General features: G+C 38.3%; 1 protein-coding gene across 1 annotated transcript in view; it reads left to right on the top strand.

The window, feature by feature from the left end:
- The window catches only part of ZC3H12B (zinc finger CCCH-type containing 12B), a 601,939-nt gene that overhangs the window by 506,652 nt on the left and 77,871 nt on the right, over positions 1-17,416 (top strand). The window contains exon 3 of the mRNA XM_049107476.1: positions 15,725-16,486. Within this exon, the coding sequence (XP_048963433.1) occupies positions 15,879-16,486 (608 nt within the window). The 5' untranslated portion in view covers positions 15,725-15,878. The remainder of the gene's footprint in view (positions 1-15,724; positions 16,487-17,416) is intronic.

Raw genomic sequence — 17,416 nt, forward strand, 5'->3', positions numbered from 1 at the left:
ATGGTATTTTGATAGGGATTGCATTAAACATGTAAATTGCCCGGGGTAACTTTGACATTTTCACAATATTAATTCTTCCAATGCATGAGCATGGAATATTTTTCCATCTCTTTGTGTCTTCCTCAGTTTATTTCAGAAGTGTTTTGTACTTTTTAGGGTATAGATCCTTTACTTCTTTGGTTAGGTTTATTCCTAGGTATCTTATGCTTTTGGGTGCAATTGTAAATGGGATTGACTCCTTAAGTTCTCTTTCTTCAGTCTCAGTGTATAGAAATGCCACTGATTTCTGGGCATTGATTTTCTATCCTGCCACACTGGCGAATTGCTGTCTGAATTCTAGCAATCTTGGGGTAGAGTCTTTTGGGTTTTCTATGTACAGTATCATGTCATCTGCGAAGAGGGAGAGTTTGACTTTGTCTTTGCCAATTTGAATGCCTTTTATTTCTTTTTGTTGGCTGATTGCTGAGGCTAGGACTTCCAGTACTATGTTGAATAGCAGTGGTGAGAATGGACATCCCTGTCGTGTTCCTGATCTTAGGGGACAAGCTCCCAGTGCTTCCCCATTGAGAATGATATTTGCTGTGGGCTTTTTGTAGATGGCTTTTGAGATGTTGAGGAATATTCCCTCTATCCCTACACTCTGAAGAGTTTTGATCAGGAATGGATGCTGTATGCTTTCCTGCATCTATTGAGAGGATCATATGCTTCTTTTTTTTAATAATAAATTTATTTTTTATTGGTGTTCAATGCCAACATACAGAATAACACCCAGTGCTCATCCCGTCAAGTGCCCACCTCCGTGCCCGCCACACAATCACCCCCACCCCCCCATCCTCCTCCCCTTCCACCAACCCTAGTTCGTTTCCCAGAGTTAGGAGTCTTCCATGTTCTGTCTCCCTTTCTGATATTTCCCACTCATTTTTTCTCCCTTCCCCTCTATTCCCTTTCACTATTATTTATATTCCCCAAATGAATGAGACCATATAATGTTTGTCCTTCTCCAATTGACTTATTTCACTCAGCATAATCCCCTCCAGTTCCATCCACGCTGAAGCAAATGGTGGGTATTTGTCGTTTCTAATGGCTGAGTAATATTCCATTGTATACATAAACCACATCTTCTTTATCCATTCATCTTTTGATGGACACTGAGGCTCCTTCCACAGTTTGGCTATTGTGGCCATTGCTGCTATAAACATCAGGGTGCAGGTGTCCCGCCATTTCACTACATCTGTACCTTTGGGGTAAAACCCAGCAATGCAATTGCTGGGTCATAGAGAAGATCTATTTTTAACTCTTTGAGGAACCGCCACACAGTTTTCCAGAGTGGCTGCATCAGTTCACATTCCCACCAACAGTGCAAGACGGTCCCCTTTCTCCACATCCTCTCCAACATTTGGTGTTTCCTATCTTGTTAATTTTCCCCATTCTCACTGGTGTGAAGTGGTAGCTCATTGTGGTTTTGACTTGTATTTCCCTGATGGCAAGTGCTGCGGAGCATCTTCTCATGTGCTTGTTGGCCATGTCTATGTCTTCCTCTGTGATATAAGGATGGCTACCCCTGCTTTCTTTTGAGGACCATTTGAATGGTAAATTGTCCTCCAACCTTTTATTTTTAGGCTGGAGGTGTCCTTATGTCTAAAATGAGTCTCTTGTAGTCAGCAAATAGATGGGTCTTGCTTTTTTATCCAGTCTGAAATCCTGCGCCTTTTGATGGGATCATTAAGCCCATTCATGTTCAGAGTTACTATTGAAAGATATGAATTTAGTGTCATCATGATACCTATTCAGTCCCTGTTTTTGTGGATTGTTCCATTGTACTTCCTCTTTCTATTACAGAATCCCCCTTAGCATTTCTTGCAGAGCTGGCTTGGTGGTCACATATTCTTTCAGTTTCTGCCTATCTTGGAAGCTCTTTATCTCTCCTTCTTTTCTGAATGAGAGCCTTGCTGGGTAATGTATTCTTGGCTGCATGTTCTTCTCATTTAGGACCCTGAATATATCCTGCCAGCCCTTTCTGGCCTGCCAGGTCTCTGTGGAGGGGTCTGCTGTTAATCTAATATTTCTCCCCATAAAAGTTAGAGATTTTTTGTCTCTTGCTGCTTTAAGGATCTTCTCTTTATCTTTAGAATTTGCAAGTTTCACTGTTAAATGTCGAGGTGTTGAGTGGTTTTTGTTGATTTTAAGGGGGAATATCTCTATCTCTTGGGTCTGAATGCCTGTTTCCCTTCCCAAGTTGGGAAAGTTCTCAGCTATGATTTGTTCAAATACATATTCTGGACCTCTCTCCCTTTCGGCTCCCTCAGGAACCCCAATTAAACATAGATTTTTCCTTCCGAGGCCGTCATTTATTTCCCTTAATGTATCCTCATGATCTTTTAATCGTTTTTCTCGTTTTTCCTCAGTTTCTCTCCTTGCCATCAACTTGTCTTCTATGTCACTCACTTGTTCTTCTACCTCGTTAACCCTCATCATTAGGACCTCTAATTTGGATTGCATCCCATTTAATTGATTTTTAATTTCAGCCTGATTAGATCTAAATTCTGCAGTCATGAAGTCTCTTGAATCCTTAATCTTTTCTCTAGAACCACCAGTAGCTTTATGATTGTGCTTCTGAAATGGCTTTTTGACATTGAATTGTAATCCAAATTTTGTAACTCTGTGGGAGTGAGGACTGTTACTGCTTCTTTCTTTTGAGGTGAGTTTTTCCTTCTAGTCATTTTGCTCAGTGCAGAATGCCAAAAACAAGTTGTACTGGAAATAGGAGAAAAAGAGAGAAGAGAAAAAAGAAAAGAAAAAAATGAAGAAAAAAAGAAAAAAGGGGGGGAAGCAAACAGAAAAAAAGGTGGGGGAGTATCCTCTGATTCTATATACTGTAAGTCCCTCGACTTCCCCTGGAAGTTTCCAGTGTGCTTGGTTGATAACTTTGTTTTCCCCTGTCCTTCTAGCTGGTCTTTTGGGGGAGGGGCCTGCTGTGCTGCGTCTCAGGTGTGTGCACCTGGGGGAGCTGCTCAGCCCTCTGCCTGGTGCAGGGCTCAGTGGGAGTTGTTTATCCTGTTTATCCTGTGAGGGCACTGTGAGGCTCAGTGGGAGTTGTTTATCTTGTGAGGCCCCAGGGGGAATAACAGTGGTGGCAGCCAGCTCTCTAGTCCTGGAGTCAGCTCCCACAGTAACTACCACAGCTCCCAGTCCGCAGGGGCCTGGGTGCTCTTGGGGCGGGGACCGCCAATCTGCACAGTTCAGGCCGCTCAGTGGCAGGAGCATCCTTGCTGTCCTGTGTCCTCCAGCGCCCTGGTCTCGGGGACTGTGCCACTGGAATCGCGCTCCCGGGTGCGCAGCCCCCTCTCCGCGGAGCTGCCACCCGAGCTGCTCCTGGGGCCCCGCCGGGGCATGTGCTGCAGCCCTTTAAGGAGCTCAGCAGTGGTGTGTGGCGCTCCCTCCCCTGGGGCACACTTCCTCTATTAGTGCCCCTGGGAGCCTGAGGGCATCCCTGCTCCTCCTGGGATCCTGTTCCAACTCTCTGCTAGCGCCTTTCTGTCCAGGAAGATTGGTGAAGCTCTTGCTTTCCTGACGGGTCTTTCCTGTCCTGGGGGCACTCCCCAGTGGCCTTAGCCCGGCTCCTCTTGGGGCCCCTCCCTTTTCGATGCTTTTTTATTTATTTATGTTTTTTCCTCTTCTTACCTTGATAGAAGCGGGCACTCTTCTCACTGTAGCATTCTAGCTGTTCTCTCTTATTTTTTAAATTTTATTTATTTATTCATTAGAGACACACACACACACAGAGAAGCAGAGACACAGGCAGAAGGAGAAGCAGGCTCCATGCGGGGAGTCTGACATGGGACTCGATCCAGGGTCTCCAGGATCAGGCCCTGGGCTGAAAGGCGGCATGAAACCGCTGAGCCACCTGGGCTGCCCTGTTCTCTCTTTAAATCTCAGACCGAATTTGTAGGTTTTCAGGATGATTTGAAAGTTATCTAGGTAAATTGGTGGGGACAGGTGACTTGGGGTCCCCACTCTTCCACCATCTTGCTCCCTCCCCAATCTTGCCATTTCCATTGACATTGATGAAGCTAGGGAATATTATGCTACATGAAATAAGTCAGTCAGAGAAAGACAAATACCATGTGATTTTACTCATGCATGCAACTTAAGAAACAAAACAAAGAGGAGGAGGAGGAGGAGGAGCAGGAGGAGGAGGAGGAGGAGGAGAGAGAGAGAAACAAAGAAAAATAGACCTTAAATTATAGAGAACAAACTGATGGTCACCAGAGGGGAGGTATGTGGAGGTATATGTTAAATAGATGATGAGGATTAAAGAGTACACTTCTTGTGATGAGCACAGGTATGGAAGTGTTGAGTCATTGTATTGTACATCTGAAACTAATATAACACTGTATGTTAACTAACTGGAATTAAAAATTTTTTAAATATTGCATAGTTCTAGCAAGTGACAGAAGGAAAATTTGTACCCAGATCTTCCAACTCTAATTTCAAATGCAAAAGGCTTCTTACTATATTTAATCTTTTGTGGCTTTGTACCTTGAAAGCTCACCAGTGCTCTGGGTTCCTGGAACAGCCAGAAGAGTGCCTATGACATAACATGATTGAAATATTATTTAATACAACATATATTGCATATTAACCATTTCTTATGCTGAAAGCCTCTGAAATATTTTAATATTTAAAAGCTATTTCTTATGAAGTTTACTGGTCACAGAAGTATAGCTGCTACTGAGCTGGAACAGAGCAATTGTAGAAAAGAAACACAACTTCCTGAAGAAGGAAGTAAAAGCAAATAGTGTGTTAGTTGAAATAAGAAGAACTAAGACTTAGAAGAATCTAATCACCTCAAAGACCATTCCACTCTCTCTTTTTCTCCCACTCCAATCTTCCTCCCAAAGCATTTTGAATTATCTCTTGGAAATATTTGGAACTAATGAGTCTTAAGTTGATATCATGGCTTCAGTTCTGCAGCTACCCCTTAGAATTGTCCTGATTATTGAATCCTTTCTAATTTTAGTCTAATGATTGAGTAGGAGGAAAGGAAATAAGATACATTCTTTACCACTCATTTTTCAAAGCAATTGAATTGGAGAGAATGACGAATGATCAAACTCAGTATTATTAACTGAATGAGATGCTCAAGTTATGTTTATTGCTATTAAAGTTATGACGGGAACTATGTTTTCGATTTACTGTAAGTAGGATAACACAGCCACATTTCCTCATAGCTAATGATGAAGAGACTCTGGAGGTGGAGCACGTGGGGCAGAGAGAAAAAGAGAGAAGGGAGAGGAAGGAAAGGGGGGAGGAAATGGGAGAAGAGAGCAAAAGAAACTGATAAGAAGCTTCACCAATGAGTCATGGAAGTGGCCATAGTTTCTGGAGAAACTACTTTTATAACAGCTCCCCAGCTATCACTAGTGGCCAGAGAACACACAGTTACTGCACAGTTACTCTTACAGAGACTTTCTCCAGTAATGTACAAGGCAGTTTCCCCATATGAATTTCAAATGATCTTTCTTTAGACCTTCTTAATATAGAAAGAAAAAAATAGTAAGTACGTAACCCACAATTTCTTTGTCCTTCTAGGAGACTGAACTTTAGAAGTGTTTTTTTTAAATGGAAGATTAAATCCAGTATAAATTATGGTTACATTTGCCACTACTTTTAGTTCATCTGGAAAATGGACTGTATGTAGAGCAGGATGTTTTACATGTGCTGTGATAATCTTTCCTGATGAAGTGAGTGGTGGTAAAAGGTAGCAGGAAAATGAACCCCAGTTCAAAACCTAAGAATAATGGGTCTTGAAATAAAATTGTGTGTCTATTATGTTTGAAATCCTAAAGGATAAATGGATAATAAAAGTCAACAGATTGTTACTTTCCTATAAACATTTTGTCTAAAGCTTCAACATTTGATGTGGGAGCAAGAGACAAGACTTCAGGCTGCTTAATCATGCATAGCTTTGAAGTGAAATCCAAAATCCAAAATTTTGAATAGCTCAGTTGTACTTACCTCTGGTCATGAACATTTTTGCTGTGACATGCATCATTTTGGGAATGCATTTAAGAATTGCATTGCTTTGGGAATTTTATTTTGGAGGACAGACTGACAAGCATGTTCTTATTGCTTGAGGAAAATCCCATTTTTACAAACCACAGAAAATATGCTACTCCTTTTTCTTATTTCTTTGCTAAGTATTACAACGTGTAAACCATTCAAGAGGACATGAACAAGTGAGTGTAATTGGAGGTTGAAGAAGCAGGAAAGCAAGCCTTTATCTCTTTTTTTGATAATTTCTGTCTGTAATTAATTTAATATAAATGAAAATGGGAAGATTTGGATTTTTAATTTCCTCAGATTTCTTTCATGTGAATCTTTTTCATTTTGAGAATCAGTAAAAATTCCTAACCATTTTCCTTCCTAATCATTGAAAGAGCTCATATCTTATGTTTCTCCCTGGGATTTATGTGACTTCTTTAGCTTATGTACTTGACATAGGGAATTGAAAAGTGAGATATATAAGTCATAACAATTCAAATCTGGGTTATGTAGGTAACCATGTGCCCCAGTTGATTTAAAGCATCCAGTTGATTTAAAGCATGTATGTGAAAGCACTTAGGCAACTCTACTGGACAACGTAAATGTAAGTAACTATATTTTATTATTATTACTAAAGTTTCATACCTATTATTTTTTACTTTTTAAAATATTTTATTTATTTATTTATTAATTAATTTACTTACTTATTTTAGAGAGAGAGAGAACATGAGCAGGCGGTTGGGTAGAGGGAGAAGGAAAGAATCTCCAGCAGAATCTCACTGAACATGGAGCTCCACAGAGGGCTCATTCTTATGACCCTGAGATTATGGTCTGAGCTGAAATGGAGTCAGATGCTTAAACAACTGAGCACCCAGGCAACCCTTATTTTCCACTTTTAATTTTTTAAAATATTTTATTTATTTATTCATGAAAGACCCAGAGACAGAGAGAGAGGCAGAGACACAGGCAGAGGGAGAAGCAGGTTCCATGGAAGGAGCCCGATGTGGGACTCGATCCTGGGACTCCAGGATCACACCCTGGGCCGAAGGCAGGCATTAAACTACTGAGCCACCCAGGGATCCCCTATTTTCCATTCTTAAAGTAAAATGTGATGGCTTTATACAGTATATATTTGGATCTGTTCTCTTTAAAGCTAATTCTAAAAACAATTGTACAGTTCTAAGTGTAGAATCCAAGAAAACAACTTGATATTCTTATGGTCAGTGAAATATGGTCTTTCTCATTTTTCTAGGCCCCAACAAAAATCATACATAGTAGTTAACTGTTGATATGTGTATTTTCTTTGAGGATCTCTATTATGAAAAAAAATGCTAGAAGGGAAAGGGAAGGGTAGTTGTCTAACTAGGTGTCCCTGTATCTTTCTCATAACACGTCTCCCAGGACACAGATTGAGATTTAACACCTTCACAAATAATAAGGTGGCTCAACCACATGTAGATCATTGAGAATTTAATATTTTCTTTTTTTTCTTTTTAAAATGCTTTGTGTTTTATTTCTTTTTTTTAATTTTTTATTGGTGTTCAATTTACTAACATACAGAATAACCCCCAGTGCCCGTCACCCATTCACTCCCACCCCCCGCCCTCCTCCCCTTCTACCACCCCTAGTTCGTTTCCCAGAGTTAGCAGTCTTTACGTTCTGTCTCCCTTTCTGATATTTCCCACACATTTCTTCTCCCTTCCCTTATATTCCCTTTCACTATTATTTATATTCCCCAAATGAATGAGAACATATAATGTTTGTCCTTCTCCGACTGACTTACTTCACTCAGCATAATACCCTCCAGTTCCATCCACGTTGAGGCAAATGGTGGGTATTTGTCATTTCTAATAGCTGAGTAATATTTTCTTCTTGACTTGGCTACTTCTGGGCAGCTCTGTCCTACATGGGTTTTGAGCTTTTTAAAACATTTCCAGTGGTTCTGGCTCAGTAGATATGGGCAGATGTTTCTGTCTTCAAACATGGTGTTGATTTGGCAGATTTTGGAAAAGATGAAGTGGAGTTTGTAGTAGAACCTAAAGATTTATCTTGAAAAGATTTATCTTGAAAAAGTGCTCTATGCAATACAAGTGAACTGTATTTCATAATACAAAGGTGAGAAAGAGGAAGTGAATGAAGAAAGTAGTGAGCAGACTGAATGAGAAGGGAAGACTTTACTTTCTTGGTAGTAATTCATTGAAGTTAATGTCAGCAGTTTTTGCCTGCATATGTTGGTCTGCTTTTTAGGTTTTTATTTATTATTTATTTATTTTGTTATAAATTTTTGTTATAAATTGTTCCATTTTATTATTAGTTACTGTTGTCAATCTCTTACTTTACCTATTTTACAAATTAAACTTTATCATAGGAATGTATATAAAGGAAAAAACAAAGTGTATGTGTAGGTTTTGGCACTACCCATGGTTTCAGGCATCTATTGGGAATCTTGTAACATAACTGCTATGTATAAAGGGGGATCAATGCATGGTTAGTTGGATAAAAATTTTTCTCTATGAACTAATTGTTGCTTCTGGTGAGCACTACTCTCAGTGTTTTCTTCTCTCTCATCCCTCTCCTTTATCTTGTTAAATGGGGACCTCTGTATCCACCCTTTGGATAATTCTCTGAGCAAAATTTCCACTTTCCACATTTACCAAAAAAAAAAAAAAAATTCAGATGATGGTTCACAAAATTCACTTCCCAATTTTCTCAACTTACAGAAGAATAACATTTGTTCGTTTCAGGTTTGGGAGCAAGGAATTGTTTTTTGGCAATCCTTTACCTAATGTGAATTCTAATTCCCCTTTTTTTAAATTTAAATTTTAGGCAGTTAACATACAGTGCATTATTGGCTTCTGGAGTAGAATTCAGTGATTCATCACTTACATGCAACAACCTGTGTTCATCAAAACAAATGCTCTCTTTAATATCCATCACCTATCTAGCCCACCCCCCACCTATCTCCCACCATCAAGTCTCAGTTTTTTCCTTATCTTTAAGAGTCTCTTATGATTTGTTTCCATCTCTCTTTTCCCCTCTCCCATGTGTTCATCTGTTTTATATCTTAAATTCCATATATGAGTGAAGTCGTATAGTATTTGTCTTTCTCTGACTGACTTATTTTGCTTAGCATAATGCACTCTATCACCACCGAGGTCATTGCAAATGACAAGGTATCATTCTTTTTGATGGCTGAATAATATTCCTTTTGTGTATATATACCAAATCTTCTTGATCCATTCATCAGTCAATAGACATTTGGGCTCTCTCCATAGTTTGGCTTTTGTTGATAATGCTGCTACAAACATTGTGGTGCATGTATGCTTTTGAATCTGCATTTTTGTTTCTTTTGTCCAAATAGTAGTACAACTTCTAGGACATAGGGTAGTTTTATTTTTATCTGTTTGGGGAACCTCAATACTGTTTTCCAGAGTGGCTGCACCAGTTGCATTCCCAACAAGAGTGCAAGAGGGTTCTCCTTTCTCCTCATCTTCACCAATATTTTTTGTTTCTTGTGTTGTTAATTTTAGCCATTCTTACAGGTGTGAGGTGGTATCTCATTGTAGTTTTGATTTGTATTTCCCAGATGATGAGTGATATTGAGCATTTTTTCATATGTCTGCTGACCATTTATATGTCTTCAGTGGAAAAGTGTCTATTCTTGTCTTCTGCCCATTTCTTAACTGGATTATTTTGTTTCGGGGTGTTGAGTTTGATAAATTTTTATAGATTCTAGATACTAGCCCTTTATTAGATATGTAATTTTCAAATATCTTCCCCATTCTATAGGCTATCTTTTACTTTTGTTGATTGTCTTCTTCATTGTACAGAAGCTTTTTATCTTGATGAGGTCCCAATAGTTAATTTTTTGCTTTTGTTTCCTTGCTTTTGGTGGTGTGTCTAGTAAGAAGTTGCTATGGCAAAAAAAAAACAGAAGAAGTTGCTATGGCTGAGGTCAAAGAGGTTGATTTTTGCCTGTGTTCTCCTCTAGGATTGTTATGGTTTCAAGTCTCACATTTAGATCTTTCAACCACTTTAAATTTATTTTCGTGTATGATGTAAGAAAGTGGTCCAGTTTCATTCTTCTATGTGTTGCTGTCCAGTTTCCCAACAACATTTATTGAAGAGACCATCTTTTTCCTTTGGGTATTTTTTCCTGCTTTGTTGATGATTAATTGACCATATAATTGTGGGTCATTTTTGAGCTTTTCAATCTTTTCCATTGATCTATGTATCTGTTTTTGTGCCAGTATCATGCTGTATTGACGACTAAAGCTTTATAATATAGCTTGAAGTCTGGAATTCTTTGTTCTAGCTCTGTGAAAAATGATGGTGGTACTTTGAAAGGGCTTGGATTAAATGTGTAAATTGCTTTGGGTAGTATAGATATTTCAGCAATGTTTGTTCTTCCAGTCCATGAGTATGGAATGGTTTTCCATTTCTTTGTATCCTATTCAATTTATTTTATAGAGTACAGATCTTTTGCCTCTGATTCCTAGGCATCTTATGGTTTTTGGTACAGTTGTAAATGGGATCAATTCCTTGATTTCTTTTTCTGCTGCTTTATTATTGGTGTATAGAAACAAAACAGATTTCTGTATGTTGATTTTATGTCCTGTGACTTTGCTGAATTTGCATTAGTTCTAACAATTTTTTGGTAGATTTTTTTCAGGTTTTCTACATAGAGTATCATGTCATCTGCAAATAGTGACAGTTTGACTTCTTTCTTGCCAATTTGGATGACTTATTTTTTTCTTTTTGTTGTCTGATTGCTCAGGCTAAGACTTTCAGTGAGAGTGGACATCCCTGTCCATAGAACATCATCTTTGAAGCTTTTTTCTTTTATCTTCCTTTTTGGGCAAAAGTAACTATTTTCCTTTTTCCATCCTCAATACTTTCATTTATCACTCCTTACCAGTAATATTAGGCATGAGGTGTTGACTAAGGCACAGTGTCATATAATCATATATTTATAATTTAGAAAACTCTTCCCTGCTCAGCAAATTGTTACTCTTTCTTTTAAGGTTCAATTGATACCTGCTTACAGTTTTTAAAAATATTTAGTCACTTGTTACAGTTTGTAATTATAAATTATGTAATTTTTTAATTATCTGTCTCCATTCCTTGCCATCACCACTATAAGAACATTGAGATCAGGATCCATGTCTGTTTTTATATCCCCAGCTCCTAAAGTTTTTCCTGGCACATAGTCAGAACTAAGTAAATTTTATTAATTTATTAGTCAGAAAATTAACCCAAATATTATATTCTTCTTGATTCTTTCCTAATCTCTATAACCACTACCTGTGTCTCTCACTCTACTGACAAAATTTAACATTCCCTCTTTTGTACGTGAATGGAAATTTTCAAGTAACTTGAAGGACAACCAAACATCCAGGTTTGCCTGGGAATATCTAATTTATGCCTAATGATCTGAGATAATTATTAATAATATTCTTATTCTCAAAAGTGTCCCAGCTCAGAAAATAATAAATGACCACCCTCTACAGAATTGTTTTAGCACTTCCTAGAGCCAATTAGTTTGGAAGTTCTTTGAAGACAGGATCAATCCTGGTTTCTCTTTCTAGACCCAGGGCTTATTTCAGTGTCTGGCACTCAGTGACTATTCTTTCAAATGAAAAGCATTCCTTCTGTGAGATTTCTGTTCATGTCTTTTGCCCATTTCATGATTGGATTGTTTGTTTCTTTGGTGTTGAGTTTAAGAAGTTCTTTATAGATCTTGGAAACTAGCCCTTTATCTGATATGTCATTTGCAAATATCTTCTCCCATTCTGTAGGTTGTCTTTGAGTTTTGTTGACTGTATCCTTTGCTGTGCAAAAGCTTCTTATCTTGATGAAGTCCCAATAGTTCATTTTTGCTTTTGTTTCTTTTGCCTTCGTGGATGTATCTTGCAAGAAGTTACTATGGCCGAGTTCAAAAAGGGTGTTGCCTGTGTTCTTCTCTAGGATTTTGATGGAATCTTGTCTCACATTTAGATCTTTCATCCATTTTGAGTTTATCTTTGTGTATGGTGAAAGAGAGTGGTCTAGTTTCATTCTTCTGCATGTGGATGTCCAATTTTCCCAGCACCATTTATTGAAGAGACTGTCTTTCTTCCAATGGATAGTCTTTCCTCCTTTATCGAATATTAGTTGCCCATAAAGTTCAGGGTCCACTTCTGGATTCTCTATTCTGTTCCACTGATCTATGCGTCTGTTTTTGTGCCAGTACCACACTGTCTTGATGACCACAGCTTTGTAGTACAACCTGAAATCTGGCATTGTGATGCCCCCAGATATGGTTTTCTTTTTTAAAATTCCCCTGGCTATTCGGGGTCTTTTCTGATTCCACACAAATCTTAAAATAATTTGTTCTAACTCTCTGAAGAAAGTCCATGGTATTTTGATAGGGATTGCATTAAACGTGTATATTGCCCTGGGTAACATTGACATTTTCACAATATTAATTCTGCCAATCCATGAGCATGGAATATTTTTCCATCTCTTTGTGTCTTCCTCAATTTCTTTCAGAAGTGTTCTATAGTTTTGAGGGTATAGATCCTTTACATCTTTGGTGAGGTTTATTCCTAGGTATCTTATGCTTTTGGGTGCAATTGTAAATGGGATTGACTCCTTAATTTCTCTTTCTTCAGTCTCATTGTTAGTGTATAGAAATGCCACTGACTTCTGGGCATTGATTTTGTATCCTGCCACGCTACCGAATTGCTGTATGAGTTCTAGCAATCTTGGGGTGGAGACTTTTGGGTTTTCTATGTAGAGTATCATGTCATCGGCGAAGAGGGAGAGTTTGACTTCTTCTTTGCCAATTTGAATGCCTTTAATGTCTTTTTGTTGTCTGATTGCTGAGGCTAGGACTTCCAGTACTATGTTGACATAGACATGGCCAACATGCACATGAGAAAATGCTCTGCATCACTTGCCATCAGGGAAATACAAATCAAAACCACAATGAGATACCACCTCACACCAGTGAGAATGGGAAAAATTAACAAGGCAGGAAACAACAAATGTTGGAGAGGATGTGGAGAAAAGGGAACCCTCTTACACTGTTGGTGGGAATGTGAACTGGTGCAGCCACTGTGGAAAACTGTGTGGAGGTTCCTCAAACAGTTAAAAATATACCTGCCCTACGACCCAGCAATTGCACTGTTGGGGATTTACCCCAAAGATACAAATGCAATGAAACGCTGGGACACCTGCACCCCGATGTTTCTAGCAGCAATGGCCACGATAGCCAAACTGTGGAAGGAGCCTCGGTGTCCAACGAAAGATGAATGGATAAAGAAGATGTGGTTTATGTATACAATGGAATATTACTCAGCTATTAGAAATGACAAATACCCACCATTTGCTTCAACGTGGATGGAACTGGAGGGTATTATGCTGAGTGAAGTAAGTCAGTCGGAGAAGGACAAACATTATATGTTCTCATTCATTTGGGGAATATAAATAATAGTGAAAGGGAAAATAAGGGAAGGGAGAAGAAATGTGTGGGAAATATCAGAAAGGGAGACAGAACATAAAGACTGCTAACTCTGGGAAACGAACTAGGGGTGGTAGAAGGGGAGGAGGGCGGGGGGTGGGAGTGAATGGGTGACGGGCACTGGGTGTTATTCTGTATGTTAGTAAATTGAACACCAATAAAAAAAAAAAAAAAAAAAAAAAAAAAAAAAAAAGAAAAGCATTCCTTCCCTCTTTGCCTCAAGAAGCTTCTATTGTTTAACAAAGAAACACAAAAAACACATGACACCTACACACATACGCAGGTTTTAGGACAGACTGTCAAACATTTTTCTTAAAATCTTCTTAAATCTTTGAAAAGTAAATCCAAGTTTATGTTTGCTAAGTCATTTATTTCTCTTCTGCTTTAGATTATTGAGTAGGAAACTTTCTTAATAAAAACTAGGTATTACAATAAGGATTTCCTATGTCGTGGGATTTTTTCTGACCTTAAATTTACTATTATATACAAACATGTACTGTATGTATCATGTAATGTATTTTATACATGAACATGGTAAAGGTGCTCACATCAATGTTAATTTGGACAGAGCAAAATATAAGAGAATAGAGAAAAGTATTCTATTATCCATTAACTAAGAATCTTCTGCAGGTACCTCTCGTTTGCCAAGAAAATACACAGTTAGTCTTATAAACAGATCTTTTTAAGTGACCCTTGAGCTTCAAATAAATGCAAGGGGAAAATCCCAATGTCCTATGTGTACTAGAAATTATTTTGAAGAGAATGAAATGTAAGTCAGATAGTAAATGTGGAACTTATAAAAGAAATAGACTTCAAAATTCAAATAAGAGATTATAGAGAAGTGAAAGTGAAATTGATGTCTACACATTGGCTAATATTCATTAAGGGAAAAATTTTGAAGTCACAAGTGATAGCATAATCATTATGGAAGTCATACTCTACCTAAATATCAGTTCTGAGATATCTATTATGTGTGCATATAATGTTTCCAAATGTGATATTCCTAATGTACACATGCAGTTAACCATATTATTTTTAGATAGAGCTATTAGTGGACTCTCTTCTTGTTTGTATAAATACTACTAAAGGGTAACTGGAAAACCCCAATACATTGGTTACATAATCTGGTTTTAGATTAGTGAACACTGCTGCTGTCTGGAAAGTTTGTCAGTGATCACAGGTCTACAGACTTTGCCTCACTGTCAGACTTCTTTAAAAATCAACAGTCCTTTGATGGTATCTGTTGTGCCCTTTACATATATTGAGAACTTACCATATGTTCTGTTCACTTTTTAAAGCACTTTCCTTATTCATCTTACATAATCCTTGTCCTGTGAGGTAAATATTCTCTTTTTGTATATCAGGAAACCAAGGCTCAGGCTAAGAAAAAAACACTTTAGCCAAGTTAGAACTGAAACCTGTGGGAACCAATGTGGTAGATGAGAGGAGGAGTTCAAAAATAAAATTGTCCATGATTATCTTCTGTAATTAACATTATTTTAAAAATGTTTTGGTTTATTGTGCAAGTTGACTTAACTTTCTCCTCTTTACAATACAATAAATGAAATTGCAATAAATAAAAGAGGCTGCAGATACAATTCATAAGTGTACATAGACCCTTTTTTAAAAATTCTGGAGCACATCTACTTGTCACCTTATACCTTCTTCAATTATTTTAAAGCAATTTTATGGTTTTCTAATTTACCTTGTAGATAGAGTCCCTGATATTTTGCAATGAGTAGTGCTGGAGATGTTGTGCTCTTCAGGAGTGGAACTCAGCTTTAGCAAGAAGGATCTGGTGTGAGATTTGGGAACATTTACCCAGCAGAAAGGATAAAAGAGAGTCCTTTCAAAGTTATATATATTCTTTCCTCTCGTTGAGATGCCATTTTTTTTTATTTTTCTCAAAGTTATGATTGGCAGTTAAACATAGTGTGATTTATTTTGTGAAGAGAAGGAGAATAACAGCATTATTGCCACTGTTGAAATTTTTATGCCTGGAATTATTAAAGAACTGGAGTCCTTTTTTTTTTATTGGAAGATGAGTCCAATCATTTGAAGCACAAAAATAAAATGTCGTACACTCTGTAGTTTCTTACAAAGAAACCTCTGCATTCTGAAATGCTTTTCCAGAATTTTACTAAAAATGATTGTGGTGTATTTGTTTATTTGTAGGTACTGGTAACATCTGAACATACCAAATCAAACAGGCAAACTCTTGCACCATCACTATCACCACATTTTACCACAAAGGAATGCAACCGTATGTGGATACCACACGGGCTAAAAGGAAAGAGTGAATTACACCTCAGACTGTCCACTGAACGGGATGACGGCCACAGCTGCAGTGGAGACGCCAAAAATGGAGAAGAGTGCCTCCAAGGAAGAGAAACAACAGTCTAAACAGGACAGCATGGAGCAGAGCAATGCTGATTCTGAAGAGTGGATGAACTCTGAAAGTGACCCTGAACAGATGAACCTTAAGAGCAGCAACAATGACAATTGCTACCAACCTGGAGATGCTCAGTTGAAAAAAAAGGAGATTCCCTCTAAGCCACACCGTCAGCTCTATAGATCACCCTGCTTAGATCATCCAAGCTTCTCCCAGAGCAGCATTCTACAAGATGGGAAGCTTGACTTGGAAAAGGAATATCAAGCCAAGATGGAGTTTGCTCTAAAGCTAGGCTATGCAGAGGCACAGATTCAATCAGTATTGAACAAGCTGGGCCCAGAATCACTTATTAATGATGTGTTGGCAGAGCTTGTCAGACTTGGGAACAAAGGTGATTCGGAAGGGCAGGTCAGCTTGAGTCTGTTAGTACCTCGGGGTCCCAGCTCCAGAGAGATTGCAAGCCCTGAACTGTCTCTTGAAGATGAAATAGACAACAGTGAAAATTTGAGACCAGTTGTTATAGATGGAAGTAATGTGGCAATGAGGTAAGTGTGGTATATTTTTGCTCTTTTAAAAAAGAAAAAAATAAACTTCCTTAAACTCATAGAAATCATCTTCCTTCGCAAAGTGCTATGAGAGGCCCTTGTTTGTTGTCTGTGGCTTGTGCTCTAGTAGGTGGAGAGAGACTAAAATGATCCTGCCTTGGCCCTTTCTCTCTCCCTTGAAATTGTTGGCAATTTATTTTCAGGTACTCTAAAAATCAGCTTAGACATCAGTGATGTTTCAGTAGAGACACAATCATTCAATCTTTGTTCCTCATGGAGTTCCTCTTCCATTTGCTTGCCTGGACCAATCATCCCGTGAATCCTGCTTTCGTAACATCATGTGGGGGCTCACTTGGGAGCTTGTGGTAACTCTCAATTGCCATTCTACCAAATTTGGATTCTTTTGCCTGGCTTTGTGATCTAACCTTTCTCTCCTCCCAGTAGGTTGTATTTTTCACACCTACTGCATTTACATCAGTCTTTTTAATAGCCTCATATAAATTATGCTGGTTTCTACCCCCACTTCTTGTGCTTATGTCATTTCCCAACGTAGGAGTGACCGCCTCCTTATCTTCATACCTTAGGATGTACTGCCTCCATAACTACCATCATGACTTTTTAAATCCCATTGATTATCTCTTAGCTACAGTACCTATGGTAGGTTGAACAATAGCCCCTGAAAGATGTCCACATTCTAATCCCTGGAATCTGTGAATATGTTATCTTAAATGATAAAAGTGACTGCAGGTTTGATAGTTAAGGATTTAAGATAGGTGAGATTATCCTGGTTTATCAAGGTGGACTCACTGTAATCACACTAGGCCGTTATAAGAGAAAAGGAGGCAGCAGGATAAGAATGAGTAGTAGGGAACCCTGGGTGGCGCAGCGGTTTAGCGCCTGTCTTTGGCCCAGGGCAGGATCCTGGAGACC

This window comes from Canis lupus, chromosome X (assembly GCF_003254725.2).
Source record: "Canis lupus dingo isolate Sandy chromosome X, ASM325472v2, whole genome shotgun sequence".
Lineage (NCBI taxonomy): Eukaryota > Metazoa > Chordata > Mammalia > Carnivora > Canidae > Canis > Canis lupus.